Source organism: Psittacula echo, assembly GCF_963264785.1.
Source record: "Psittacula echo genome assembly, chromosome: Z".
Taxonomy (NCBI): domain Eukaryota; kingdom Metazoa; phylum Chordata; class Aves; order Psittaciformes; family Psittacidae; genus Psittacula; species Psittacula echo.
This window is the reverse complement of record NC_137742.1, coordinates 46,145,908-46,173,368: the sequence shown is the minus strand read 5'-3', so window position 1 is coordinate 46,173,368 and position 27,461 is coordinate 46,145,908. Positions and strand designations below refer to the sequence as shown.

The 27,461-nt window shown below is 37.8% G+C and overlaps 2 protein-coding genes across 2 annotated transcripts in view; both read right to left on the bottom strand.

The window, feature by feature from the left end:
* Nucleotides 1-284: 284 nt before the first annotated feature.
* On the bottom strand, nt 285-16,808 carry LOC308232237 (DNA excision repair protein ERCC-6-like 2; the record flags this gene model as incomplete). The annotated part of the gene is made up of 5 exons (XM_080638311.1): nt 285-1,257; nt 2,756-2,931; nt 14,094-14,335; nt 15,006-16,206; nt 16,800-16,808. The coding sequence occupies 5 exons, from the start codon at nt 16,806-16,808 to the stop codon at nt 285-287; spliced, it is 2,601 nt and encodes an 866-aa protein (XP_080494437.1).
* Nucleotides 16,809-22,471: 5,663 nt separating this feature from the next.
* LOC308231575 (DNA excision repair protein ERCC-6-like 2) overlaps nt 22,472-27,461 on the bottom strand; it is a gene marked incomplete at its 3' end in the record, with an annotated part of 34,351 nt that continues 29,361 nt past the window's right edge. Inside the window, exons 13-15 of the mRNA XM_080637169.1 lie at nt 27,360-27,455; nt 25,795-25,894; nt 22,472-22,630 (exon numbers count right to left, since the gene is read on the bottom strand). Of these exons, the coding sequence (XP_080493295.1) occupies nt 22,472-22,630; nt 25,795-25,894; nt 27,360-27,455 (355 nt within the window). The remainder of the gene's footprint in view (nt 22,631-25,794; nt 25,895-27,359; nt 27,456-27,461) is intronic.

Genomic DNA, 27,461 nt, shown 5'->3' with positions numbered 1-27,461 from the left:
ATTCAAGAAAAAAAATGCACTCAGAACCCTTAAAAAAGTTCAATTTAAAATTAATATATCATAGCTTACAATATGTATTATTTATGTACTACTATGCATACATGTACTATACATCTGTAATTACATATATATTCGTATCTGTAAAATGCAAATCCGTATCATGAATATGACTTCATCACTTTGCCTTTAATCTCATGAAGTCATATTTTGCTGAATACTGCTTAAGCAGTGGATATTTTAATGTTCAGATAAAACAATTATAGTGCAAGTCACGTAGAAAACTCTCATTTTACTACATTACAAGATGTAGCAGTGGATGGTTCATCTGAATCATCTGGACTGTGTTTTTTCCATAGAAAATTTTCATTTTTTTTCCAAAGAGAACTTTCATGCACTTCTCTCTCTTCTGTCACTGGGGGAGGAGGTGCTTTTTCACATAGCTTCTCTACAACTGCTATGTCTGTGAGCTTTCTGAGGCTCTCCTCATTCTGATCATTCAGCATGTCCCAGAAATCTTTTGGTCTCTCCTTTGATTTTTCTACTTGCCCTGAAGGGAATCTCCTTAGTGAGTCTGTAGGCCCATTTCCATCATTTCTGAAGAGGTCATTGAGAATAGAGGTATCTCCAAGTAAGTCCACAAAAGACTTTTTCTTACAAGTATGAGCTTTTCTCTCCCCATTTGCTGACTGAGACAGGCATCTTTTTCTTGGCAGCTGTGTTCCTTCTGAGTCCTGCTGTCCTTCACAACTTTTTACAGGCAGCACCTCAATTATTTCTGATTTGCCGCTTAATGAGCCAGATGCCATAAAATCGTTGAATGCCTGACTGTTTCTCCTTTCGATATGTTGAGTAGCAACAGTGGGTGATTGTTTATATTTTGCATCAACACACACATCTTGCAGGTAGGAGTCACTGTGAAGGTGCTCTACTTCTACTTTATGGCTCTGCTGGCTCTGTGTTTTTGTAGTTCTGCTCCGAAGTAGTCCTTTAGCTGACGAAGGTGTAGATTTAGATCTTCTGAAACTGACAATGGAATTTTTTTTGGAGTGTGTTGTACCCAATTCTCTGTCTTCACAGTCACGTGAAGACTGTGCTGCTATTTCAGCTGGGAAGAAAGACTCCATCTCTGGATACTTGGAAACATAGAATTCCCTCAACATCATCTGCCTTGTTTCTGATGTAGCTTTTACAATATGTTCTGCAAGTTCTTCTACTGATCCCATATTAAAGTGGGACACCATTTCCTCAAACTGTCTCCTGTAATCAACAAGGAAAAATCTTATTTTGATACCTTTAACTAGAAACAAAAGCAGCTTTCAAGTCATTCATTCAATTCTCCTATTTCACATATCCCAGAAAGTAATCACTGAAAGCAGCTTCCTTATTTTAGTGGGGAGAGGTGACAGGAAAGGAAGAAGGAAGTAGCTGCTCAAACTCCTTTTAAAAGACTTGCTAAACGACAGCTGGATAAACACATTCACAGGAGACAGGGACTGCACCTCCATCCTATTCAGTAAGCTACGGAGTATTTGTTTCTGCTGAGAGGTCAAGCTCTAACTAAAGAAGATCACCCTGAGTTAGCCACCACCTAGAGACTGGTAACCTAACTGGAAGGCTGGAGAGGTGGGTTTATGCTCCCTTGTCAGAGAAAGAATATGAAATGTCTTACCTTTCCTGTACGAGGGCTCCAACAGGCAGTGAGATTCAACCCTGTTTGGACTCAAATACTAATTGACTGGCTAGCTCCAACTATACCCTTTGTGATGTGGTGACTGTACACAGCTTCCGATTCTGCCTTACAACACAAACTGAAGCACCTAATCATCCTCATTAATTGCACAGCACATTCAGATGTACTACAAAGTAACTGCAAGCCAGGTGCTAACAGATGACCTGCTTAATATTTAAGAGTGAGTGTGCCTTTAAGCTTTCTGCAAAAGCTATAATAGTAAGCAAGTCTAGCACTTCAATAATAACAGTATAGCTAAGGCCAGATGGCTAATACAACAGATTCTGAACATTTACAGGTATCACCTAGGTGCATTAACTATTGTATAGTAATTTAATTGTCTCAAGGCCAAACTGAATACATATACCAAATCCCAGTTCTACAGATTTGCCTAGTTAGCTACAGCTTTCTCCTATTTCCACATACCATCTGGCTATTTTTCCTGAACTTCTATCTATATACCAATGGAATTTAAATATTTATAATAGCAAGAGTTGGGGGGGAAAGGCAAAACAAGGAGACAGAAAAATTATTATCCTTCAAAAAATTAGGGGGGGCAATAAAATAAAATATTGAATAATATTAAGCCCTATGCTAAAAACCCCACTAAAGTCCAATGTTCTTTAATAGTCTTTCAAAGAAAGTGATGAAATCAGAGCAAAACCAGTAGGCAGTCAAAAGTTCGCACTATAAAATTTCTTGTTTCTCTACAGTTTAAACATTGGTTTGTAGTCCTGTATGATGCACATAGCATGAACACTCATGGTGATGACAACTGCACAGTTCTGTAATATATGAAACATTGAATCAACATGTTAAAGTGATCTGTGGGTTCAGTTCATCTTATTAATCAATTATGGTACTCTTTGTGCAATGTGAGTGGAAGTTTCCCATTAGTTCTGCTCTTGCCATAGAAAATAATCAGTATTCTATGAGTATGGTTGAAACAAAGGAAAAAGCAACTCCTCACAAGCAGATTAGTTTCAGCCTTGGGATTTTACTTCCCTCTCACTAAAACAGTCTTACCTGCGGATTCCTTCCGGTGTCTTCCCAACCAAGAAGGTGGTTGAACCTACTTTGTGTACTTTTTTGTTTTTCTGGGTCACAGGATGCATAACATACAGGTGGTGTTGATTACTGTTTGCCAACATTTCTTGTCGTCCCTTCATAATGTTCTTCTCTGCTGTGTTGTCTTCATTTTTCTAGTTAGATGAGACACAGAAATCATCAAAACAGCTATGTCTCCAACATAATGATAAGATCTATTGCACCCACTTCAGTCAGTATTAGCTAGCACTCAATGATTTGAATGCTAAGACTAGGGATTCAGGGCTGCAGTGCAGACTCCCTAACTCAGTCACAAACTTTCAGAGACACTGACAGCAGTCTTGGCTTTCCAAGAATAAGGTGAGATATTTTTCCAAACAGGTTAATTGTAAGGCTAAACGGAAAGTCTCTAAGTAATCTAATGAAAAAAACCAGGGGTTATACAAATCCTTAATCCTGTACTATGGGACCCAAAGCTCAGTTACAACCTCCAAATATTGCTGTAAAATAGAAAGTGCTTGTGTCAATAGCTTACACTCAGAGAAAAAGAAAACTAAAATTAATCACAATGCTACTCAAAGATACCAAGTTAAGTGAAAAAATTTGTCAGGATCATAATCTTTAACATACACACATACACTCACTCAGAATTGTGATACTTTTGTAAAAGGCATCACTATACTCAAGTGTAAAGGAACAGAAAAAAATTGAACATTACACTTTCATTATAATACTGGCAAGCCTAAGACACTAACAATCACACGATGCTTCTTAAATGAAGAATGCCAATTTCAAATATAACAAAAAGCTAATGTTTTAATCAAACTCAAGAAGACTGTCCTACAGATCAACTCTTCATGCATTGACAGTCAATGAAAAATATAATCCTATTTACACCTTAATTTTCAGAAATTTCCCCTTTGCCAAAAGGAAAGCCAAAAGAAATATGAAAATTGAAGAATGTGTTTGAAGAGCAGGGAAAAATAGGAGGAAAAAACCAAACCAACCAAAACCCCACAACAGAAAAGCAACTTTTCTTCCACGATTTTTAAATTTATTTTTCTCAAATGAGTTAGGGAGAAAAAAATGACTGCTTAGCAATGTCCTCAGCCTCCCTACTAACACTGCTTCAGAGATGAACACGCAAACTATGTTCACACCTTGTCATTTGGACAACTCATTTGGACTTCAAAATTTGGGTTTGGATCTACAGTGTTTCTTCCCAATGTGTTTCTATTTGATCCATGTTCACTGCCTTTACTTCCATGGGCTGTTCATAATGAACTTGAGCTTTAGGATCTCATGTCTGTTCTCAATCCATTACTTTGGCAAATAACCTCAAACTAGCATACACAGACAGATGTTAATATTAAGGGACCTACAGGCATAAATTTGCATTTTTTAAGCTAAATGCACAATTCCAAAGATGAAAATTTCACTTCATTATTAAAAATACTACACAAAACTGAAACCAATGTTCCACTTAAGATTAAAACCCTATTCTCCCAATAATGTTATGATGATAGTAGCAAAATTAAGATTGAATTAGCAGATGTTAACTATAGCATAAATATTCTACAGTTATCTTGCTAGCTCTGTATACATTCAAAATGTTTACAAATTAAGATATGCATAGATAATACTGAACTTTACTTGTAAAATTTATTGTAAAAGAAGGAAATAATGCTAGGTTTCAGACATGTTTATTTTGATGGAATTCTTACATATTCATAGTGTTCAGATCTCACTCTGATAAGACTCAGTGCATTTATCAGTCTGTCGTGAAATCAGGACTCTAATTTAATTCAAGCAAGCATAACGTGCATAGAATACAAGCCTAATCATGCCAATGCCTGTTTTAAAAGTATTTTATACCCCACATATGTGCATCTATCTACCCCTTATTAAACATGACCAAAGTATATGAGGCAGCAATACTTCGGTTTACACATCTGTTTAAACACAGAAGATTAAAATCTCTTTGGGAAAAAAGCCAAATGTCGTAAATGCACTGAAAGTCATAAAGTTGCTTGTCTTTGCAGAGAACCAGAATTAATGTAAAAAGTACCACTAATTGCAAATAAACTCACAAATGGTATATTTAGTTTTGGAAGTACAAAACTTAAGCACATTGACCCACACTGCCACACCTGAAAGCAAATCAAAATATCACCATATACACACAAAGAGTTCCTCCTCTTCTACCTGAATTAGCCGCTCTAAGCTTTTTCTTAAGATAGATAAAGTGACTATAAACAAGTTACCCCAAGAGCTGCAGGAGCTAATGCCAGTGCAAGCTCATGGCCACTGTGAATTTCTCCTGAAAAATTTATCTCAGCTCTCTGGAACAAAGCCAGTTGGTTAAACGGCACCCACTAAATGGCTGAAACACAACTGGCTCTGTTGAACTTGTTCATGTTTTAGAAAGTTTGCCAATTTAAACCAGCTCCCAGCCTCCAAATCCAGTAATTTATTTTTAAAAAACAATAAACATTTTGTCAGTAGAATCAAAACACTTAGTGAACACTGAGACATCTTAAGAAAAACTAAAGGTCAAATCTGAAGTTTATTATTCTGAACAATACACGGATGAGGGTCTAGGTAGAGGAAACTTTCACATAGACAGATGAAAATACTCCTAGTATCTTTCTACTAGTATTACCTTTAAAGAAAGTGAAAACTTCAGTCAACATTCCACACTATTTTGCTTTCTTTTGAATTTGACTTCATTTATTATTCTCCTGAATTCTTCCCTCCCATGGCCAATTTCTGACTTTTTCGACTTCTAACACACCGACTGAAATCTATTTAATGATGAAATTTCCTTTCAAAAGCTTTCTATTTTCTGTTCTTCAACTACTTCTCTACCAAACTATTGTGCATGTGTCCCCATTATTTGCTCCTACATGAAATCCCATGTTGATCTTACAAAACTGGTCTTGTTCACCTGAATTATCATGTATATCATATACAATTTATTTTCAAATGCATACATACAAGAGAAAGGCCACCCCTGAAAGTTCCTTAGTAGAAGGCAACATGTTTTGGATTCAAAAACTTACATGAGAAAAGGTGACACTACAGAAAACATACCTGTTAATTTAAATAAATAAAGTTCATAAATATATACAGTAAAGTGAAATTGTGAAGTGCTGTTGTAAACCAGGGAAAACAGCATGGAGAAACTCAGCCATTCCTTCTTGGTTTACACTTGTTTCCTTATCCCATCACCCCTTCATTTACTGCACTTACTCTGAAGAGGCTTTCCATACATTGCAATGGGAAAGAAGTGGGATTATTACATAGTTGTGCAGAAAATAGTTCTTAAACTATTCAGAAAACCTAGGGACTCTTACCACACATGAAAAAATATTTCAAAGCAACCATTTGTTTTCAGTTTTCATGTTCCATTTAGTCTATGGGTTTCCAACACGAACATGTTCTATCTTCCTACCACAGCAGATCTTTTCCTCCATTCATTCCTTCTTTCATTGTTCATGTAGCTTACTCTTAAAAGTATATATGAAGTTTTGGATACCAATTACGAGCATCCATTTCTTTGAATTACATATTACATACAGGCTGTAATCAAAAGTCCAGCAAAAAAGGTAGCATCTGCACCTTTAGAGTTCCACATCAGTTCACAGTTAAGGGTAATGGTCTTCAAGCAGAAGGAAGACACACAGCTGAGCACCAAGCAAAAACTTAAGTGCCAGAATGCAGGAGTAATTTTTACTTAGAGATTCCAACTTGAACCTGCAACAACTCCTGGATCTGTTAGCTCTGTGTAACAATCTGTCTCCTGAAGCATAATTTTAAAAATATTATCCACCTGCCAAACCCAACTTTTGCCTATCTCTGAAGTACAAAACTTCAGTATCTGTTCTTCCTACAGGCATAAAGAAGTAGCTCTACGCTCTGGAACAATGAATGGTAATCCATGCATAAGCACTCTCAGACGTTCCCGAGATGACTGGCCATCTTTAGCCTATGACTTCCTTTTTCCTCTCTTTATCCCCTTTAAGCAAGGCAAACGAAAACAATCCTCATCATTTTACATATAGCATGATGAAAACATACGGGAGAGTAAGCAAGCAGAGGCTAGGAGCAACAAATGCAGAAATACTTGGTTTTTAAACTGTCTCACATTTGTGGTAATTCCTCAAGTCACCAGACTTAGAGGATAACGAACTTCCTTCAAAAGCCTGAAAATGAAGTTGAAAACTTGCTTGCATAATGATTCCTCAGCCACAGTTGCACTGTGTCTGAGCATCTTCCTCTGTTTTAGAATCATAAAATGGTTTTACTGCCTGACTATCCGAAGTATCACCACTGTAAGAATCTTATCAGATACTGACTTCCAGTCAGCAATAACCCTCACTGACTTCCCCACTCACAGCTGAAACAGGGTTAACGGGCTTTTGTCTTCAGGTATGCATGAAACCACTACTGCCAGATATCCAGGATACTTTCCACTGCAGTTTAATTGTTCGTTTTCATTTCTAAAACAAACAAGAAAAGACTTCTCAAATCTCTAGCTGCCTTGCAAGTCATCTAAATCATTCAAAAGCATGAAGCACAGTGAATTCAGTATGATTGTCCTCTTAAAGCACAGCTTACAAGCAAGTAACAAACTCTTATGCTATATTCTACTTTGTATTTTCCCGCTCCGCTCAAAACTTGAGAAACATTGCAGATATACCACGAATTGCAATAGTTTTAGATGATTGTTATTATTTTGATCAAGTAATACTTACTCCATTCCAGTGATCTACCCAAATCACAATTCTAAATTATTTCAGCTAATCTTTTTCCCTCCACAGTTTTCATTGAATTCCTCTCCCACCCCTGCCACTGGGAATATTTATGAATTATTATCACCTTTCTACATGCTTTTCATGAACATACACTATAGTTCTAGATATTGTTTTTATTTTACCTATGTCTTCTCTAATTGTTGGGACATAGATAAATACCCTGAAACATTTGCTACCTGATTGTTTCTTCCTGGTCTGGTTTCCTTCTTTTTTATGCATGTACACATGTCAAACAAGAATTTCTTCCTAAATTATTCTGCATGCCAAAGAAGATGAAGTGTCCACATAAAACCTAATGTAGTTTTTCCAAAAATGAGGTCACATGGTGAAAACAATAAAAGTTATCAAACAGTAAGATTTTTTTCTACTTTCACCTGATTCTTAAATAAATCAGAATTGCTTTTCTGCTTACAGAGGACACACTACTGAATAAGCTATGTTATGGCTTCAGATGGTTACGGCTAGTTATACATTTCACTGTATGAAATAAGCCTGAATCCTGAAATATTTTAAGACTATTTCTGATGTGGACATTAATTTTCCCTCTGAATTTAACTTTCTTAATTGAAAAGCAGTCTAAGACTGAATTTGTCTACTGTTCTAACAAAACAGGATTGCAAAATCAGTGTTAGAGGTAATTGCATAGCTAATGGCCAATACCTCAATTGTGTTAGAAAATGAAGCTAAACTGCTTAAAAATTTTAGACTACTCTAGGACAATCCCATCTATACCCAAGCTTTCTGAATTAAACACATACTCAGGATGCTGGCTATGACTACAAATGTATCTAATACTTTATAGTATAACAGCAGGCCAATAGCTACAAAAACTGTTTGACTTATTCTGGATCCGAATTACTTCTCCAAAATACTCTGCCAACACCAAGAGACCAGCTATACCTGCTGATAAAAGTAAAGAAATTTTATCAGAGTAATATGTAGTTATTTTTGCCAGGTTGTCTTATCTAGCTTTTCTGCTTGTACAAACTGAGATGAAGGACATTCCATGAACTCTAACCTTTTGCTTGGTAGTCGAGAATCAACTACTAAGTCAACAGAGGATAGACTGTGCTCTATTTCACATCTACTTCTGTTTTTTCTCCAATCAGCTAACAAAGCAAGAACTTCTCATTGGGAGCAGTTTTATTTACTTTGTTGACTCGTTAACAAAAAATAAGCCATATCACTTCCTTGCACCAAAAACTTGACCATGAACCAACATAGTTACTACTACTGTTGAGAATAAGAGGATATAATCAGCCTGCCTCAGATTTCAAAACTAAGGTAATTGCTTACTCCAGCAGAAGTGGGCTTGCACCTGCCTTCATTCACTCCCTCATTCCTCCATCAAAGAGTAGCAGAGCCAAATGCCATGCACATGCATCATATGAAAATGCAACTACACGCTTCACAGGATGAGGGTAGTGAGGAACAGGCCGCCCAAAGAAGTGGTAAATGCTCCATCCCTGGCAGTGCTCAAGGCCCAGTTGGACAGAGCCTTGGGTGACATGGTTTAGTGTGAGGTGTCCCTGCCCATGGCAGTGGGGCTGGAACCAGATAATCTTCAGGTCCTTTCCAACCCAAACCATTCTATGATTCCATGCCATACATGAACTCACTGGATTTAAGAAAAAAGAAAATAAAACAACCGAAAGGCATACTGAAATGGTTAATTCCTCTGTAAACTGAAATAGTAAACTCAATAAAACAGCATTACAGGCCAATCATTTGGGAACAATTATTTTAAAACTGAAAAGCATTCCCCATCCTAGAAGAGCAAGGATAATGGCATGTTATCTCCCAAAAGCCCACTCTTTGTAAACAACTATCTTAACTTGTTGAATTTGAAAGCTGTGCAAACACACTGCAATCAGAGTTACTATAACTGGTAGAAGGTCTTTGTTTAAATAATCTACAAAATGTCAATGTAATACAAATAAGATAAAGAGGAGTTCTTAATGATACAACTTTAGTATTTACAGTATTCTCAACAGCACTTAAATCTGTATTGGAGATACAAAGGGCACGTTTTTTTCCTAGGCTGACAGCATGCTTAGTTCTCTCATTTACACCACATTGCAATAACATAAAGAGGGGTTTACCATTAATCCAGGTTTTACTACAAAGCATCCCCTTATTTCTCTGTCAAACACTGGCAAGAGTGCCAAATGTCTGTCATCCAATTCAGAGGATTAAGTCTTCTTTTATAGTGCAATTCTTGCACGAATTTATAAAAATACAGATATAGTTTCTTAGAGCTGGTCACAGTCTATATTTTGGCCTGAATTCATGCCGCAGAGGTTGAATATGACAGCTGGCAGGAAGCTGAGGGGAGAATACATCCTCCCCCTTTTCAGTCACTACATTTCTGTTGCCATAGTGATTAATCCTCAATTGAATGGCTGTCTTTGTACATTTCTTTTCAGTAAAACTTTATGTAAACTTAAGTTGAAAACATGCAGTTGACTGAAAAAGAAAAAAAAAAAAGAAAAAAGATTCCACATATTCAACAGGTACAGCACAAGTTCTTGTGACTAATATTTTTCCACATATTAAAAGGTGAAAATTAGCTTTAATGCAGGACATCATCAGTTTTTCAAAATACTTAGTATGCCTGTTCCCATTTTGTGTCTTTTTTGTGAAGCCTCGAAGCTTTCTCCAAAGTCATCCCCATGCTCCAATCCCCCAGATTCTTACTGAAGAAATACTACTCAAATTCAGCCCTATAGGAATGACAGAAAGTCTATTCCGGACTTCTGTACTTGTGTAAAACATTTCACACAGGCTGTTTTTGCCAATTAACATAGAAATTAATTAGGAAATTAAGGGATGCAGTCATTTAATTCAGAATAGACTAGAAACATTAGAAGACATCTGTTGACCTCAGGAGGCTTTTATTTACTATGTCAGCTAAGAAAAAGCTTCACAAAAAGGAGTGCAAAACCAAAGTAAGTAACAACCTCCTGCAGTGAAAATCATCTAGGTTCCTCTGGAACCTGGAACTCATCAGAAAAAAGGATCAAAAACTTAAAGCTTCTAAAAATACTTAGTAGATAACTATGGTCTTAGAGAAGTTTTTAACAATTTCAATTTTTTCCCCTTCCAAAAAATAATGTCAGAATAATTCTGAGCAAAATATCACATGAATATCTCAAGGTTTGGTGTGGTTTCCCTCTTTTCCCCTTTCCTTCTGCCTCCCCCCCTCAGCCTTGAAAGGCTGAACTACATGTAGATCTGACCTGAAAATTATAGTCTGGCTTTATAAATGTGTCATATCCAGTCTGCAGGTTCATTTCATGTTTTCTTTTAGAAACTTTTGGTTTTGATATTCTTATTTCCGTAGTTACACAAGATAGTTCTTCATTTTGGTTTTCAGCTATCTTCTTAACACATAGTGATGAAGCAATAAAAACAATCTTCCACTTGTTCAATGAAAAAAATGAATTTTTAACAATGTCTATTTGCACATGTAAACAGAAGACCTGAATTTAAACTAAAATGCACAACACAGATTACTCAGTGTCATTAAATCAGGCTAAATCCAACAAAATAATACAGGAAAAAACAAGTTAATTATTCCACTAGTTTAACTTTTAATATAATCTTTCCTCACACGTCTACATGAGGACCAGAAAACCCTTCCTATGAATAATATGTGAAATAAAATTTCAAGGGTATCTTGTGGTCATATGCATAAGGAAGCAACTGCTTTTTAAACAAAAAAGAATAGAGAATACGACTTCACTCCCTACCACCTCTGGAGAAAGAAGAGTCAAAGGCTCTGCAACAATCTTGAAGCCAAGTACTAGAATTGTCATAGAGCCTGGAGCATAAAGCAAGCAAGAACAGAAGAAATAGTACTAAGACCTATTTTTTCATTAAAAATTCAATTAAACCTTTAAAGGTGCAGAACAACAGCAGGTTAAAATAACATATTTTATCACTTCAGAGAAAAGGTAGCTGGGTTATATGAATAGTAGCACAGGTATTAATGACAGACTCACTACTTATTACTGGATTAAGCAAGGTATGCTGGATTGAAACCTACAGTTTCAAAGGCTAACAGAGATTTGACTGAATTACGTTAGTGTCAACTGTCCAGATCCAACACAGACCTTCTGAAGCCAAGTTAAGGAAAAAAACTATCACCACAACCAACACCTTTTTCTATCCGAAAGTTCAAATCTTACAATTTTTAGAAGCAATTTAAAGCCAAGCTTATTTATTCACTAGTTAACCATGTTCTTAAACAAGACGTTCTACATACCTTCAAAGTTCTCTTTTAAGAAACAGAACACCCTTGCACCTCTCCCTTCTACCTTGGCTCTCAGGGATCTTCTTCCCACACAACCTCTCTCACTTTGAAGGAAGTGTTCTCACAGGTTCTGCATTTTGCTTCAGTTTGAAGCAGGCTTTACAACTCAAGTGACTGCAGTAGTCTCCATGCTTCAACAAAAAAGGAAGCAGTAATACACCTGATTTATACTCCTTTTAGCCACTGCAGGTAGAAAACCATAAATTAGCTACTGAAACTAAAGAGCTTAATTTATGATATAAAAGTTAATAGCAATTTAGTGAAGCCAAAATGCGACGACTAGTCAATAGCAAGAAATAAACAAAATACCAATATTCTTATATGAGGTTATCTTGTTTAGTTTTACTTATTATTTATTACGCTTTGCTTACTACTTATAGTTTATTATAAATTTATTTTTTATTAAACTTCACTTGAAATCACCATTCTGTTTATGATAACGCTATCAGTTGCTCTAACAGTGAATGTTGTAACTGATGGTAAGTGAAAAATGACCAGCAAAGACCAATGGCCAGAAAAGCAAAAATGATCATGTTTTTCACAGAAAAACTTCTAAAATAATGAAGAAATGAAAATAGCAGCAATAATATTCTAAGAAGATCATATTTCAAAGTTGTCTATGACACCCTAGCTGCTCTTCTTTTAAGCAGAACATTAAAAGTTCAAAGCTCTGCATTTAAGAACAGGCAGATACCTAAGGATTATTTCTAGATAGTGCCTCTACATAAAAGAAAGAACAGGAAGTGAAGGAAGAGGCAGCCTTCCCAATAATTAGTGATATTTTTCTTTCTACTAAGATCACCAAGATCTATTGATACTATTGCTTCTGAGTGAAAAGTATGTAGCTTTGAAAAATCACTGACAAGTTAGTTGACTAGTTAATTTGTTATACCTGCAGTCACAAACTCTAAAATAATGAGATGTAAGTTACGCGAACAATACAGATGAACTGTCACAAACTAGTTTTGAACACAGGTGGATCAACAAACATTTACTCAAAGTACTCTCTTCAAAGTTCCCTTCTAGTTATATGTATATATATGTGTGTATATATATATAGTGAGCCATTGCCATTAAGTACTTTTCTACAATATTCCTGAGTATTTTTGACCAACTCTTCTGTTAATAAGGGACATTCTAATGCAAATGTGTTAGAATTGAAAAGACCTCACTTTTACTAGTTTGTGTGGTTTGATCTTCCCAGTGTAAAAACTCTTTGGCATCCCTGCTAATGGCTTAATTAAATACAGTACATCAACAATACTGGAAGAAACTCTTCTACCCCCAGTGGATGTTCAACACCCCAGAACAACACAGTCCTATGTCTACAATTTCTATAATGATTGCTAACATGTTCGTAAAGACCACACTGCACATTCACCAATTACTTCCTCTATGCTTGTGGTTTACTTTAAGAATCAGTGTAGGAAACTGGAAATGTTTATTACAAGACAAACAACAAAGTGTCCAGATAATCAGAGTAGATTAAAACCACTATATAATGAGCACAAAATCTGAAAGCTGTACCTGAATTTATTCCAGATTTGTATGTAGTCTAAATGTAATTAAACAAGATGCATGACCAACAAAAAGCATAAAACATATCTGTTGCTGAAAATGAGCACTCCCAGTAAGCTCCAGTTTTACATTTCAGACATTAAGCACAGACAATTTAACTCATAGCAACTTCATCTGTCCCCTCAGTTCCCCCCATCCACAACCCCCCAAAAAGAACCTGCAAACTGATTTATGTTTGACTTTCTATGCTACAAAGATTCCAGTATGTACTGTGGCAACTGGTTTTTTGTTAATTGCATCCAAGTTGAGAAAACTTATTTTTTCAAGCCTCAAATCAGAAAAACATGGCATAGAATTTGATTTCAAACACACAATCTCTAATCCAACCATTTCTCTCACAGAAAAATCCCACAGAGGGTGCTGTGCTGCTTAATTCCCAACTCTTTCAAAGCTGGCCAATATGAAACCACCCCAAAAACCAAATGACAAAAGTAATTTATTAGACCTCCATTTGAGCCTCCTCGTCCACCCATCCTCTGTGGCTTTGATCATTCATGGTGGCCATTAAGAGAATAACAAGTTTGTTAGAGCTTCTTAAGATGAAAAATGAGGATTAAAAAAAAAAAAAAAAAAGTAAAAACAACATTTCCCAAACATTTCTCTTTACCTTGGCACTACAGATTGCTACATTAGCAGGGAGCTGGGAAAACTGCTTCAACTCAAATACATCTCGTACGGCCCACCGGCTCAAGTGATTCTCAGCCTTGCTGGATCCAACTACATTCTGATTTGAATGAATATATGCCACTTCTGGAACACCATCTAATATTAGGAGAAAGATACAATCAAAGATGTGGCTATTCCAAAACTCTGAAGGTATACAGGTGCACTGAAGGATACTGGAATTACAAAACCCCAACACCCCCCCCCCCCCCAAAAAAAATAACCAACACCCAAAACAAACAAACAAACAAAAAAAATCAAAGTTGTAAAATTTGGTATGATTTTACTTAGCACCAAGTTTCTCAGCTCTATGAAATCAACAACAATCATAAGACTTATTCAGATTTATTTAGATAGTTTAATACTGCCTTCATTTCAATGTGGTTTTTTTTTTTTTTTATTTTTCAGATGGACAAAGAAGTTTCAGAGCATCTATGCTTTAATGGCTGCAATATTAATAAAGTTGTCTCTAACAGAACCAAATCTTCTATATGGTATTTCAAATTCCCCAATCACTTTTTTTCTAATCTACTTTTTATGAACAGCCCTGTCAAGACTTTTAAGGTTTTACATTTCAAGTATCTAGATTCATGAATTCTTAATACATCTTCAACCAGAGCATCTTCCAACAGACTGCGTTTAACAAAGTATTACAAAACTTCTCCATACCTGGGAAAACAGGAAAGTAAAGCTAGCAGTTAAAAAGTAACACAGAAAGACATTACTAAATAATTTAGCAGAGCACTTACTAATATCTTGTAACAAATATATGTATATCAGGAAGAACTTTAAATCTGCCAACAATGATAGATTAAGTATGTTACTACTTCAGTAGAAATAAAAAATTAAAAGTTACCTAAATATCTGTCCATTGATTCCACTTTCTGCTCTTGATGTTCAAATTCAGTTTTACTTGCAGAAGTTCTACACACAGCATAATTGCTACTCTTCATTTGTGCAACAGAAGTGTCTTGAATAGGATACAGTATTTTAGACCCAAACCAAACTCTGCCTCTCTGGTTTTTACGCTTACAGCTTTGCTTTCTGGCATGTGTTTTCTCAACTGGCAAGTTATCTTCAGAGGATGAAAATTCATCTATATTCTGAGAATCGCTTTCCTTCTCTTCTCTATTGGGCTTCTTTGCTTGTAGCTGAGGTTTTGAGACATTACCTTGTCCATTGTTATGGGTATATCTTTCTTTCCATTTTGGAAAGCTGAAAGTTCTTGACTTTCTTGATTTAGAATTATGGGAAATCTCAATATCATCGGACTCATCACTTACATCACTTGCTCCTTTCAATTCTCTTGTACAGTTCTTGATGTCTTCAAAAGACACAGTTTTGCTGAAATTTGACTCACTATTATGGAATCCAAATTGCCTACTGTCTTCCTTAAATACAACCCCATCTTTTTCTTTTGTTAACTCTTCACAATTTTCAGATGTTGACCTGCATAATTTAACTTTCTTAGTAAGCAGCGACTGCTGACATGCTGAAACTTGGGTAGGAAAGATGACATCATCATCGTCATCTTCAGAACTGTTTTCAGTATTCATGACTGTATCACTGTGCTTTGAAATGCCTTGATTGTCACTTTCTATGTCCCCTTCCTCCTCAGAGCTTGATAAAACAAGCCAGTTTATACTATGCAAATTTTGTTTATCAGTTCTATCTGGTGAGTGATCAGTGTTCCCATGCTCCAAAACAGACACATGGCTTTGACATTCCTGAGAATCACTGTGTTTGCCATTTACATTTGTTCTTAAAGTCTGATCATCAGAACTGGAATGATGAGAGTTGTAATTATTATCTTCTTCTTTGGTAGTTTCAACTTCTCTCTGCAACAACTTAGAGAATCCACATTGCATTAATGAAAGCTGTCCCTTGGTTTCTACTGAATTATTTGCGTTGCAAGGCTTCCTTCTGTTGCATTTTTTCATGGAAGTTTCCAGAATATCATCATCACTAAAGTTATCACAAAAGTCTATTTCTTCTCTTATTAATTGTGCCTGAATGCTTTGTGAATCTCTATCTTCTCTACAATCTGGTTGTTCAGACTAAAAAGAAATTACAGCAAAAGTATTTTTAAAAACATAAATAACATATGGAACACACCTAATTCCAAAGCAGTGTAAAAAAAAGTGGGTTTTCTCTATGTTAATCAAGAAAATGTATGAAACAGTATTACACAATGTCATGATTTAAACCCAGCCGGTTTATAATAATCTTGTTGCCACTTTTCACCTTTCAAAGGTGGTTTGAAAAATGACTTCATGATTCAAACCTAAATACTGTGTAATGACACAGCATGGTCAATCTCCTTGTGTACGGGGGCTAAGTTTAAAAGAGCAACAAGTACATAACATTCTGCTCTAAAATTAGTTGAGGCCTACTGCAATCAAACAAGATTATCCACAGGCAACCTTAAAACATTTTGAATATGTAGAAGTCCAGAATACAGCTCTAGAAATACGTACTACTGAGACAAGAATTATGATAATATGTAAAGCCTGAAGGGTAAATATTAAATTTTTTTACATGAAGTTTTAAAATTGATGTATTAATCCTGGTATCACCCTATTTAATGTAAGATGAAAAAGTTAGTTTGCCACCAAGACCAATGTGAGATCATGACCATACAGTGATATACCATATCCATATGCTATATGTAATAGCAACACAAGGTTATGATGAATGTGACAGCATTCTGATTTAAATATTGACATTTACCCACAGAAATCTCCAGAACAGTGACTGATTTCTAGTACCATGCAGTGTGATCTGATCTAACAATATTTTCATGCTTACAATACCATACAGTAGATCTAACTGTTCCTTTCCCAAAACACATGAGCAGTGTACAGTCAAAAACATTCATAAGAATGACCCAAGTTTTCAGGGGACAAAAAAAAAAAAAAAAAAAAGAAAAGTCTTGTTCTAGAAAGAAACTGTCAGATACAGTATTTTCGGGGGGGGGGGGGGAAAAAGGGTGCAACCAAAACCCACAAAAAAAGAATCCCAAAAAACCTCACCCCAAAGAAAACCAAAACAGAGGTCCACAAAACCTGAAGCAAGTTTTCCATCCTCTAAACTAACTGTACTCCTTTGCACAATCTCCTAAATCTTCTAAACAGTAGGTGTTAGATTCTCAACTGACTTCTTGGTCAGAAAGCTGTTACATCATATTGTATTATAAGGCTTAAGACATTACAGAGCAATACCTACAGGTGGCCTACAAAAAATCTGAAGAGGGACTTTTTACAAGGGCATGTAGTGACAGGACAAGGGGAATGGCTTTAAACTGACAGAAGGTAGATTCAGATTGGATATTAGGAAGAAATTCTGTACTGTGCCGGTGATGAGACACTGGAACAGATTGCCCAGAGAGGCTGTGGCTGCCCCATCCCTGGAATTGTTCAAGGCCAGGTGAGATGGGGCTTCAGCAAGCTGGTCTAGTGGAAGGTGTCTCTTGCCCAGGACAGGGGAGTTGGAACTGGATGATCTTTAAGGTCGGAGAACATAAAGGACTACAGAGCCCTGGGAGAGGTAGTTAGGGGCTCTGGAGCTCAGATAGTCTTTTCATCAGTTCTTCAAGATAAAGTGGAGGCCCTTAAAAAGGCTAGGAGGATTGGCCCGGTTAATAAATTGTTAGAAAGGTGGTGTCATAGTCAGGGGTTTGGGTATCTAGAACATGGAACTCAATTTAGTAGGCCAGGTCTACTGGGGGCTGGTGGAGCTGGTCTGACAAAGAAGATGAAAAGCAGTTTTGGTAGGAGGCTTGCCAGACTGGTCAAGGTTTCTTTAGACTAGATGTGTTCGGGGAGGGGGGCATCATTCCATCCCAACACACCCAGTCAGTTGCCAGCACCTATAATAAATGCTCGGAGCAATGTAGAGATATTCCAGCCGCTCCAGGCAATGAGCCGGCTTCATTTGGAGCTTGGCTCAGATGCCTCTGTACAAACACCCGTAGCATGGGGAATAAACAAGAGGAATTAGAAATGTGTGCACGTCTATGGGGGTATGATATAGCAGGCACCACAGAAACATGGTGGGATGGCTCCTATGACTGGAGTGTTGGAATGGAAGGTTACAGGCTCTTTAGAAAAGACAGGCCTGGCAGGCGGGGAGGGGAAGTTGCTATTTATGTTAGGGATACGCTGGAGAGTATGGTACTCTGTCTGGGGACAAGTAAGCAGTCAATAGAGAGTTTGTGGGTCAGGGTTAAAGGGAGAAAAGCGATGGGAGAAATTATTGTGGGGATCTGTTACAGATCGCCTGATCGAGAGGAATCTGTGGATGAAGCACTCTATAGACAGGCAGGAACAGCCTCACGCTCGCAAGCCCTTGTTCTCATGGGCGACTTCAACCGCCTTAATATCTGTTGGAGGGATGGTATGGCCTGGCCTGGCACAAGCAATCCAGGAGGTTCCTCGATTGTGTGGAAGACAACTTCCTTCTGCAAGTAATAGAGGAACCAACAAGGAGAGGTGCCATGCTTGACCTCATGCTCACCAACAGGGAAGGGCTGGTTGGAAATGTGATGCTCCAGGGCAGTCTTGGATGCAGCGATCATGAGATGGTCAAATTCGATATCCTCAGGACAGTAGGAAGAGCGTACAGCAAGCTGGACTGGACTTCAAGAGAGCAGACTTTGGCCTCTTCAGGAACCTGCTTAGTAAGGTTCCATGGGATACAGCCCTAGAGGGCAGGGCGGTCCAAGACTGTTGGTTGGTATTAAAGGATCTCCTACTACAAGCTCAGGAGTGTTGCATCCCAACTAGAAGGAAGTGCAGCAGGAGGACCAGGAAACCTCCTTGGATGGATAAGGAGATGCTCAGGAAAATTCAGAGGAAAAAAGAGGCTTATAAAAGGTGGAAGCAAGGACAGGCGGCCTGGGAAGAATACAAGGATGTTGTCTGGGAAGCTAGGGACTGGGTTAGGAAAGCTAAGGCCCAGTTAGAATTAAACTTGGTTAGGGATGTGAAACATAACAAGCAGGGATTCTATAGATACACTGCAAATAAAAGGCAGACTAGGGACAACATGGGCCCTCTCCAGAAGCTATCAGGAGAACTGGCTACCCTGGATTTGGAGAAAGCTGAGGTTCTTAATGACTTCTTTGCCTTGGTCTTCACTGGAAAAGGCTCTGACCACACCACCCAAGTCTTGGAAGCTGGACGCAGGGACTGTAGGAATGAAGACCCTAGGCCCACTGTAGGAGAGGATCTGGTTCAAGACCATCTGAAAACCCTGAACGTACACAAGTCCATGGGACCTGACGAAATCCATCCGCAGGTCCTGAAGGAGCTGGCGAATGAAGTTGCTAAGCCACTGGCCATCATATTTGAAAAATCATGGCAGTCAGGTGAAGTTCCCAATGACTGGAAAAAGGGAAATATAACCCCCATTTTCAAGAAGGGGAAAATGGATGACCCAGGGAATTACAGACCAGTCAGTCTCACCTCTGTGCCTGGCAAAATCTTGGAGCAGATTCTCCTGGAAGGCATGCTAAGGCACATGAAAAACAAGGAGGTGGTTGGTGACAGCCAGCATGGCTTCACTAAGGGGAAATCCTGCCTGACCAATTTGGTGGCCTTCTGTGAGGGGGCTATGGAATTGATGGACAGGGGCAGAGCAGTTGATGTCATCTACCTGGACTTGTGCAAAGCGTTCGATACTGTCCCACATGACATCCTTGTCTCTAAATTGGAGAGACATCAATTTGATGGGTGGACCACTCGGTGGATAAAGAACTGGCTGGATGGCCTCACGCAAAGAGTCGTGGTCAATGGCTCAATGTCCAGCTGGAGACCAGTAACGAGTGGTGTCCCTCACAGATCAGCGTTAGGACTGGTCTTGAGTTCAACATCTTTGTCGGTGACATGGACAGTGGGATTGAGTGCGCCCTCAGCAAGTTTACCGATGACACCAAGCTGTGTGGTTCAGTTGATATGCTGGAGGGAAGGGATGCCATCCAGAGGGACCTTAATACACTTCTAAGGTGGCTGATGCCAACCTTATGAAGTTTAACTATGCCAAGTGCGAGGTTCTACACCTGGGTCAGAGCAATCCCAGGCATGGCTACAGGTTGGGCAGAGAAGAGATTCAGAGCAGCCCTGCAGAGGACTTTGGGGTGTTGGTCGATGAGAAAATGAACATGAGCCAGCATCAGTGTGCACTCGCAGCCCAGAAAGCCAGCCGTATCCTGGGCTGCATCAAGAAGAGCATGACCAGCAGGTCGAAGGAGGTGATCCTGCCCCTCTACTCTGCTCTTGTGAGACCTCACTTGGAGTATTGTGTGCAGTTCTGGTGTCCTCAACATAAAAAGGACATGGAACTGTTGGAACAAGTCCAGAGGAGGGCCACGAGGATGATCAAGGGACTGGAGCAGCTATTGTATGAAGACAGGCTGAGAAAGTTGGGACTGTTCAGCCTGGAGAAGAGAAGGCTGCGTGGAGACCTCATAGCAGCCTTCCAGTATCTGCAGGGGGCCTACAAGGATGCTGGGGATGGACTATTCATCAGGGAATATAATGACAGGACAAGGGGTAATGGGTTGAAACTTGAACAGGGGAAGCTTAGACTGGATGTGAGGAAGAAGTTCTTTACCGTAAGGGTGGTGAGGCACTGGAATGGGTTGCCCAGGAAGGTTGTGAATGCTCCATCCTTGGCGGTGTTCAAGGACAGGTTGGACAGAGCCTTGGGTGACATGGTTTAGTGTGAGGTGTCCCTGCCCATGGCAGGGGGGTTGGAACTAGATGATCTTAAGGTCCTTCCCAGTCCTAACTATTCTATGATTCTAAGGTCCCTTTCAACCCAATCCATTCTATGATTCTGTTTCTGTAAACAATATGTAATGTAATGTAATAACAGCATATTAGTAAAAATTTCAGACTGAGGATATGATATCCAAGTGTTGTAAAGGTCATAGAATACCACATTACCAGATGTTCAGAATATTCCACTTTAAATACAGAATGAGAGCATGATATTATCTAATACTTTACAATACATGAAACCAGGTGCAAGCAAACAATAAAAGATAGCAAATTCAATCTGAGGTAAGAGTATTATCAGTCTAATTACATACTGTCTGTAATTGCTACTATAGTGTCAGGAACCAGAGGGACTACCATGCTCTGGTTCATAGTCCTCACCTTTTCTGAGTTGCATGGAGAAGTCTCTTCCTTTAGCCACGTAGTTGCTGTTATGACTCCCGCCTCTACCCGTCCTTCCCTCTAGAACAGTCAAGAATGTTTGCAATAAAATTTTTAACTGTTCAAATTAGCAAAGGCAAGCCCAGTTTTTCTTTCTTTTTACAGAGGTCTAAGCACCAGAAACACAATCAGCAAAGACCAGGCTTGTATTTTGGCAATACACTTACTGCTCTTTGATCTAATGCATATCCTGCAGTAAAAGCAACACACTGCATAAATTTGGAGGATTTGATTTACACACTATTTTAATAATTTTAAACTTTTTTTCCTAAAGCAGAATATCTGCTTCAATGCTCAAATTACATGCCATGGGTTAATTTAATTTAGAGAAGTTTTGAGCTTAGTATCTCCAAAGTTACTCTTTTGGCTATGCTACTTCTGCATTACTGTACTACATTCCCAAGCCCCCTCCTAGCAAAGGCAAAATAACACAACAGAGGGAAAGAAACCTAGAATAAAGCTGCAATAAACTCCAAGATGCAAGTTAGCTGCAGCAAACATACTGGATACTGCATATACTTAAGATCAGTTTGTACTATACACTGTGGAATTGGACCAAAAAGACTTTTTTTTTTTCAGAGTAACTAAGAAATTAAAGCATGAAGCCTCAGTTATTTACTTCCACCCTGTAACGTTTTTAAATACAGCATTCTAAAATACATGTTATTAGATAGTTTTTGACACCTCGAAATGTACTATATAAAGGTTACTGTGATCATAAAAAAATATTCCTATAATCAGAATTCTGGCTTATATGGTCACTGATCTACTGATGAATAAAAGGTACCTGTGTTAACAATATGTGTAAGTATTACAACAATAAGTTATGGCATTTTTACTAGGTAAAGAAATATATTGGCAAACTTTAGAACACTATAATCAGAACTTTTTCCAGTTTTTTGTTTGATTTAAGGAAATTTAGCTGGTCTACATCAGAGTCAGAAATTAGCATGCCTGTTTCATTTAATAAACTCCTAGACAGGTACTGTTTATATTTCACCATTCAGCTTCATAAAGTGTTTCCATTTAAAATTGTAACAAAATATCTCATGAGGAAAGCAAAAATGTAAAGCTAGTATCCAAAAGTAAAAGGGTAAAGTCTTCACACCTCCAGGATGTCTTTGGTAAGACAGGACCCATGAGTCCTAAGTTTGAAAAGGTTATGGATCCCAAAAAGCTCTCCTTGATGTTCCTTTGATCCTTGCACTGCCTCAAAATACCGCTTGGCATTTTCACTTCCAACCACCGCACAGTGAAGTTGCTAAAACAGAACAACATAAGAGATTTCAGAAGTGTTTGCTCCAACTACTCATCAGAATTTCCTGGCATCCACATTATATACACAGCTTTAGCTGGAGCAGGCAAAAATTCCTAAGGGAGGATATTTTGTTTTGATTTTCCTGGCAGATGTCGGTATAACAGATTGTGTTATAATATGAACCTGCTTGGTTTTACTGAATAAAAAAAAAAAAATAAGAATACTTCAAGTCTTTTACTTCATTGTTGTCTGACATCAGACATCTACCGTACAGACTACTGACACTTCCCTGTACCTTGACTGCTCATCTTTCATCAGTGCTAAATTTTTATTAACTTTTCCATAGTCCTTTGCATTGTATGCTTACTTGGTAACGACTAAATAAGGCCACAAGATTACTCCCAATGATCTCTGAATATTTTAATTATCATGCACTCTAAGTAGACTGAAGTGACTTAAATCTTCTAGGTAAGAAGTAAAAACAAGTAAATTGTTTGTCAGGCAGAACTAACACATTTTTGCAGTCAGGCAGGTTTAGCTTCATTTCAATGACTGTAAATTTTCAATACGTAAGATAAGTGGCCTATTTGACTTTAAATTGAAGAACATCAAAACCATGGTTTTATGGATACAAGACTTGTAATATTTTTGTAACAGTCTCTAAGTAGTTGGTAGTTCTTCAGTTCTACTACTTCTAGCACTGAACAAGCATTTTCCTGGACAGCATATCCCTGAAATTATATAGGCCAGTAACTGTACAGTCAAATTCTAGTTTAACTTTAGCCAAGCACAGTTTACATCTTTCTTGAATTGCTCATATTATTTACAAAAGTATACTTTAGGATACATATATAACTTACCTGGGTTTCTATCATATTGCATTTCAATTTTATTTACATCAGATTATTCGATCACAAATGACTACATCAGACAATCAAACATCACAAATTAAAAAAGAATTTAGCAATTTTAAAGTCAAATAGATCCCTTGGTAAGAATACACTACAAACATGATAAAGCCTTTTCACATAAATTAATTTCTGAAAAGCACACATGACAACATTTAGCTCTCTGAGAGCGCATTTGTATAGTTCACCAAAAGCCATGTGTCCACAAGTACTCTTGGTTTCTGAACTTTCAATAGCAGAAAAACGCATTTGCGTCAAAACTGACTGAAAACTTCCTAACTGTGCTCGTGTCAATAGCAGGTAATGCAATTCAAGTGTAGACTAAAAAAATTAAAATTCAAGATTTATTCTGTTTATTGCTTCCTATTCAACTTGAAAACCACAAGTCAATTTGGGGAAAAAAAAAAGAAAAAAAAAGCCCCCACAAAACCAAACCAACCACATGAGCCTTTCAACAAGTTTTCTAGATGCCTTTTGGAAAACCAAACAGACAATATCCAGGTCTTCTTTATCTACAAGATTACCAACTGCAAAGAGCTCTGTGAAGCATGACTCTCTTCCAGGATTTTAGTGAATACAGCTGGTGGCAAACTGCTATTGCTCATTTTGTTAGCCTGAGATCTCACCTACTGATATTTGCTGTTGAAGTGAATCTTCCTGAGTACTTTGCATGACAAACTTTGAAACAGGATGCTCTCTAAGCTTTTCCATGAATGTGGATATAAAGAATAAATCAACTAGTTTTTTTGGCAATGAACGCTCCTTTGGACCTAGCTAAAGTAACATCCATAGAGCACTGCAATTCCTGCTCCTGATGCGTTTGAAAACTAAATTAGTATTGTAGAATCACAGAATACCTGGTTGCGAGGGACCTCAAGGATCACCTTGGCAAAAGCAAGGTCTAGCAAGATGTCCCAGCACCCTGTCCAACCATGTCTTAAATACTGGAATATGGTGATAAAGTCTCCCCTAAGCCTTCTTTTCTCAAGTCTGAACAAGCCCAGCTCTCTCAGCCTTTCCTCACACAGCAAGCTTCCCAATCCTCTGATAATCCTCGCAGCCCTTCTCTGGACCCATTCCAGCCTGTCCATGTCATTTTTGTAAGGCAGAGATCAAAACCGAACTGACAAGCAAGTGGAAGAGTAAGATAATGACTTCCGCATCTCTGCTGGCAATGTCATTGTTGATGTAACCCAGCATCTGGTTGGCCTTCTTTGCTGCAGCTGTACACTGTTCACTCATACTGAGCTTGTTCTCCAACAGGACCCTCTAGTCTCTTTTCAGAGCTGTTCCACAGCTGGGTAGATCCCAGCCTGTGCTGCACTCTTGGACTGTGTTTAGCCAGGTGCAAGACCTTTCACTTTTCCTTGTTGAACTTCATATGGTTCTTGTTTGCTCACCCTTCCAGCCTATCCGCATCCTCCTGCAGACCAGCTCCCCCTTTCAAAGTGTCCATTTCATGACTCAGTTTGGCATCATCAGCAAAGTTAATCAGGGTACACTTCATCCCATCTTCCAGATCACTTATGAAGGTATTAAGCAGTCTTGGGACCAACATCGAGCCCTGTGGGACCCAACTAGTGACAGGTCACCAGTTTGAAGACTAGCTATTAACCAAGCTATTATTCTGATCTCATTAGGAAACAGTTGCTAGATTCTGTGTTCCTCAAACTTCTGGTTTTCCCAGTCTTAGGTGTCTAAACTTATCAACGTAACTAGCAGAATTTAGAAACAGCAAGTGTTCCAGGTTCAGTATTGTGGCAAGCAACATCTCTTCTTCTCTTTGGAACAGCAGAACTACAAGCTGATTTTCCCTTCTTTTACAAGCAAGTTTTTAAAGGCAGGAGAGCAGCAATGTCTTCTTGCTTTTCTTCCATAGCACCAGCAAGATTTTTGCTTGTCTTTCTCCAGCCCTTCGTTGGAGGGTTGGACAAAATCAGACTCCAACCAAATCAGACTGCTGCAGATCCTAACTACAACTCTCAAAGATATATTCTACAAGTCTTAAAGTTTTCTGTATAACCTGATAAATGTATATTGTATAATTAAGCTGTCCAAAGTTACAGAAAAACTCAAATACAAATATAATTGTTTTATTCTTTAACAATTACTAAAAGTTATATCTTTGCTTAATCAGTTAGGGTAATAGCATATATAATAAAACCAAGGTAAACTACAATTTTGCTATAGGCTAACTTTGCTTTCATTCACTGAAACTGCTTCAAAGATATCCCAATTTAAATAGTTTCTGAACTTTACCTGTTTATAAACTTGTCGCAAGTACATGAGCTCCTCCACAGTTCCCAAGGATATCAATCTAAACACTTTAACAGGTTTGTATTGGCCAATCCTGTAAGCTCTGCAGGGACAATGACATATTAAAAAACATTTTTATCGGTTAAAAAGAGAAAGCACTCTTAGGAGTAACAAATAAGTAAATAAAAGCATTCCAATAAAACACTAGTACTCTAAATCATTTATGAGTTGGTTGTGTTTTTTGCTAGTTTGTTTTTGTTGGGTTTATTCGGGTTTTTTGCTTAGGTTAGGTTAGTTGCTTTTTTAACTTTTCCAAATTTTCCTCAGTATTTAATTACCCTTCCCTTTACCCTTAGTTTCCAATATTCCTTCCAAGGCCTATCCAGTTGAAAAAGCTTTCCCCTCAGTTTGTATCACAAGGCCTATTTCCCACCTCTCTTGAAAACACATCTTCCAATATGTTTTCTCAGTTGTGTTTTTTCACCACCCTATCCCATGCCTCCATTTGCTCTTGCATAAGGTATTCTCCTATTTGCATTATATAGGAGTTAGATCACGGGATTACTTGGGGCAGTCTGTCCTTTCTTAACTTTATAAATTACTTTGCAAGTCACAACATCATAAAACAGCTAATAAACAGGCAGTGTTCTATCTAAATGGTAAATTCTGAGACTTCTAATAGATTATATTCCAAAAATTCAACAGAGGCTGATCCAATTTATAGAAATGTGATCTTACAAAGATTCTTTAAAAGCAGACCCTTTCAGCAATACACATTGCTGAAACAGATATTTCTCTTAGAAGTCAGAAAGACTTTTAAGATGGAATTACATAATTGGAAGGGATAACAGAAACAATTTTATTTCTGCTCATGAAAATACATATGTATCTACTGAATTTACAAGGCTTCCAGTACTTTTTACTTCAGCTATTCAAAAGTCTGTCCTGAATTCCTAGGCAAGCATCTTACGGTCAAAAAGCCCTGAAAGAAAAATCCAGATTCCTGGAAATTCTCCAATGGCATAATATCAGAGATGGGAGTGAGTGCTGAAGAGACACTAATCTCCACAAGTGTGAAGCGGAAAAGAGAATAAATTTTTTTTCAAGGATTCTGGAATTCAAAACATCACTTGAACAACGGTCAACTACAATGCATTTTGTCTTGACAAACAGGAGAAATGCCATCCAGCTACACAGACACACACATTCTAGAGATCATGAAAAGTTACAGGAGCTATGGTTTGTTGTTTGTTGGGTTTTGTTTTTCTTGTTTTTTTCTTTGGGGGGGGGGAGAGGCATGGTGTTGTGTTGTGGTTTGTTTGTTTGTGATTTTTTATGACCCTATGTAACAGTGCCACAAAAATAAAATGGAAAATAAGAAATAAAATTCAGGGTTTAAAATATCAATGCTAAAAAATAATTTAGCTGGACATCTATTACTATCTTGTGGACAAACAAGACCAGATTAAATATTTCTTCCCCGAGGAAAATTCTAGTTGGACAATCAGATTATAGAATCAAAGCAAAAGAATACAATGTGGACTGAGTTCTGTATTTTGAGAATATACCTGTCAATAGCTTGAAGATCATTTGCTGGGTTCCATGTAGGATCAAACAGTATAACAACATTGGCACCAACAAAATTAAGACCCAATCCACCAGCCCTAAAG